The sequence below is a fragment of the Cyanistes caeruleus genome, chromosome 2, assembly GCF_971803275.1.
Source record: "Cyanistes caeruleus chromosome 2, bCyaCae1.hap1.1, whole genome shotgun sequence".
NCBI lineage: Eukaryota > Metazoa > Chordata > Aves > Passeriformes > Paridae > Cyanistes > Cyanistes caeruleus.
In genome coordinates this window covers 94,291,839-94,295,831 of record NC_141702.1, presented here as the reverse complement: position 1 = coordinate 94,295,831, position 3,993 = coordinate 94,291,839, and the positions used below count along the sequence as shown (strand labels likewise).

General features: G+C 33.5%; 1 protein-coding gene across 3 annotated transcripts in view; it reads left to right on the top strand.

The window, feature by feature from the left end:
• CAMKMT (calmodulin-lysine N-methyltransferase) overlaps positions 1-3,463 on the top strand; it is a 213,651-nt gene extending 210,188 nt beyond the window's left edge. For all 3 annotated transcript variants that reach the window (XR_015283645.1, XR_015283646.1, XM_023923299.2), the window contains one exon: positions 1,460-3,463. Coding sequence is in view for 1 of the 3 variants with exons in the window: in XM_023923299.2 (XP_023779067.2) it covers positions 1,460-1,537 (78 nt within the window). In the remaining 2 variants the exon portion in view is untranslated. The remainder of the gene's footprint in view (positions 1-1,459) is intronic.
• The last annotated feature ends 530 nt before the right edge of the window (positions 3,464-3,993 follow it).

The window sequence follows — 3,993 nt, the reverse complement described above, 5'->3', positions numbered from 1 at the left end:
GAGTATTTACCTATTCTGTGCTCGGTTCTTCAGCTGGGCTGCCTCTTTGCATTCAGAGTTCATAATTGGGCTCTGTTTTTCTGCCCCAACAAGTGGAGTCAAACAAATAGATAAGAGGAAAATAAAGTTGGGCATCCTACTTTTCCCGACTTTCATTTGGATAGATACCTGGCTCCTTGAAAATGGAAAGTTGATAAAACTCTAATGTGCAAGTAAAATGTAGTCTTTCTCAAAGCAGAAACTGCCAGCATAGAATGAAACTGGTTGGTAATTCAGTGCAAACAAAGTGAACCACCTGTGGTAAAGTTAGAGATCTTGGGAAGCAGATTGTTGTTACTTTAGTAATTATACACAAACACTTCTTAGTAAAGTGGATTAGAATTTAAAGAATAGATCAGCTTTATGTTCCACTATGAAAAAGGAAAAGTGTCTTAATTGCTCATAGACAGTAGCTTACACAGAAGCACTTCACAGCTGAAGAATATGATATGGAAAAGACCTTTGTTTAAATGACACGGGCAGTGTTGTGACATGGACCAACTAAAATCCTTAATGCATGGCAAGGAAAATAGAGGCAAAACAATATGACATAAAAAGAGTTCTGAATTTAAATGTAGTATTTTGGGGTGCCATCTGTGTCAGGCACAGCTAAAGGCATTTTTTTGTATTTACATTTCTTCCTTAGGCTTGTATTAAATGTACATAAGTATTTTTATGTGAAGTGATTGACAAACATAATATGAGTAATTTCCACATACTTTAGTTAAATATTTATATGAATTTTAAAATCCATTTAATCAGAATACCTAACAAAATAAAATTAATCATATTTTAGAAATATGTAATACTTTAGTGTAAATCAGAAGAGCACACATAATGTTGTCCCTAGCAGTTGCAATCATACCACTCTAATTATCATGCTATAATTCCCTCTTACAAAAAGAATTTTTAAAATTAAACAGAATTAATATATAAGCCCATCAAGAACTGCATTACAACCTTGCACTTATGTAAACCTTCAGGTAAGATTTTGATTTCAGATGTCTGAAACAGTTGTTGATCCTAAATACCAAATATAGAACAATAGTTAGGCTGCTTAGGGATAAACTTTAAGCCTTTGTTCTGAAGTTTCTTGCAGAGTGAATTTAATTCAGGCCTTAAATCTCACTTGAATATAATTTATTTAGTACAGCAATATGGGGCCTCACATTTTTTATAAACAGTGTTCAAGTATTTATGCATAAATTAGTTTGTCTACAAACTCTGACCAACTCCTGATAATACCTGACCTACAGTTCTATACCTGTGGTAGTATTTGACCTTAAGATATTTTTGTAGTTATTAAATGTTTAATCTTTAGAAGTATCATTTATACCAGGAAATTTACTTAAACTAGTAGTGTCAGTAATTTAAAATGCTTTCATACAGTTTGCTCACTTTATCTATTTTTTATTTGCAGTTGAAAAATGAAGAAAAAGATACATATGAGGAAAACCTCCATTACCCTTTTCTTCTCATTTTAACCAAACAAAGATAGAAGATTGCACCTTTTTTTTTAAGATGGACTCCCAAAAATTAATCTGTGTGTGTGGATGGTCAGGGAGTGTGGAATGTTCACTTTCCCCCATTTATGTCCCTGAATCATCACTGGAGAAATACTTCTAATCTAAATTCTGAAGAAGATATCATGGCTTGTTTTGCAGAGTATAAACATTGAGCCATCTTTTTCTGTATCATTTTAGAAGTTATTTTTCCAGTTATATTCCAGCCTTAAACGGACTTCACATGTATGAATTAACAAAGGTGTAAAGCTGGCTTCCTTCTCTTTTGTGCCTTTAAACTTGCATGTACTTTGTTGTTCTCTTTAAATGCTATTTTTGAGGTGTATTTGAAAATATATGGATAATATACTTGGTAGGCTTAGATCATTTGTTATAAAGAAGTGAATGCATTAACACTTAATTAGTAAGGAAATAGTTGTCTGAAGATCTTCTAAAAGTGCACCTATCTAATGCTTGTATTTTTCTGCCTTTTTTTTTTTAAATTCATTGTAGATTTTTCTATCCATGATTGAAATGTCCTCATTTGCTTTAGTACTGAAGGCTCCTTTTCTATATGTGTGTATGTATGTTTTTTTCCAGCATGGCTTTTCCTCCTGTAGATTTATAAGAAATTATGCATCAGACAAAAGCCTCATAAACTGACCATTTGTCCTTTGGACACAATAGCCTGCCCAGCCCCTCTGCTCCTCCTCTCCAATTATGTGTGATTAGTCTCAGTGTGTTGTGTCAAGAAGGGGGAGTGTGCTGAGTGCTTATTATCTGTTTAGGTACAAGAAGAGCACATTTAGGTTCTGACTATGAATGGAAAGTGAGCCTTTATCAGGACTAAAATCTAAATGCTACTATCCTAGAAATTGCTTTCAAAAAAACCACATGTTTTTTTTGATAAATTCCAAGAAACACTGTAAGACCTAAAAGATTTTATAATGTAATCAAACTATCTCACTTGAATTAGTTTATATTGTGGCCCATATATTTGATATACACTTAATGTGATTTTTCTTGTACTGGAAAATACAAAAATCCTACAAAGAAACAGGAGCAGTATCTGATTTCTTTATGGTTTAACAGACTGTTTTAATGACTTCTCAGTAGCAATCTTTAAACCACAACACTTTTTAAATGTTGAAAAAAGAGAGAGAGGCTGATACCATGACTGAGAGACGAAGGGACTAGCTGTAAGCAAATGTAGAGAATCCTTCTGAAATACATTAATTAAAAGAACTGCAATTTGACAATAATCATACTTCCACATTCAACAAATTGGCCAGCATGTAAACTACAAGCTCCTGAAAGTCTCTTGCTCTTCCTGATTCTTCCCAAATAAATTTCTTCACTACCAGTTTGCACGTCCTTGTATTCAGTACTTTTTATGCTCCATTAGAGCACCTAGATGGATCTCAGAAGGCATAGGTCAAGTCGCAGTTAGATCATACATTTCTTTTGCACAAAAACTTGAATTGCAATGCCAAGTGATGGGCTAACATCACAATAACAGCAATTTATTCCTCTTTTGATAAAATGCAGCCTATTCTTGGTGTTAGATAAAGACCAGGGGCAATGCAAACCAACCATTTATCCTAGAACTGAGTAGTATAGCTGGTATGAGTTTCATATTCAAACTCCTGTTGGAAAATACTTGTGTAGTAAGAAACCAAAAGCATTTAGGGGTAATTTGAAATTGCTGTGAAGATGGCTTTAGTGTAATTAGTTTTGCTTTGTTTTGTTTGTCCCACACAGCAGTGCCTTTGTTTCTCTAAAAGCATGTATGAGGAGATCTTCATCATCAACAAAGCAGTGTGGAAAATAGCACAATATTAAAATTTGTGAACCTTTTATTTTTGAGAGAACCTGAATGTCTGCTGTACAATAATCTAATAAAGATTGTTAGTTGCCAAAAATAGAAGCACTGTCATTTGAAAATTGTGGTTTTAGCTCTAAGAAGAAAACAGTTTTACTCAAATTAGTAGCTGATAATTGCTTTTTATTTCTTTAGTGTCTGTCGTTTGAGTTGAAGGCTTTGCACAGGTGCTGCCAACCCTAAAGTGTGTAATTGATGGCTTGTTTACCAAAGATGCATTTAGGCTTCATCCTGCAAACTCATCTTGGTGCTCCACAGGCAGTAAAGTTACTCATCTACATAAGTGCTTGCAGGTTTGGTCCATGTACACATTTTTAGGGGTATATAAACAAGTTCTCTTTTTGATTTTTTTTATTTTAAAAATGGGTGTTGAAAAGTCGCAGGTATAGGATTTACATGAGGCACTAAGAGTGTTCCCTTTTAGATACATCTCTGAGTCTCTTGCATTAGTAGGTATTTGAATTGTTTCTAAGCACTTAAATTTTAATAAAAATACAGTGTTTATTAATACATCAAATGTCTTTGCTAAGAAAATGTTAGGCAGTTTGTCAAATCATGTGTATAAAATCT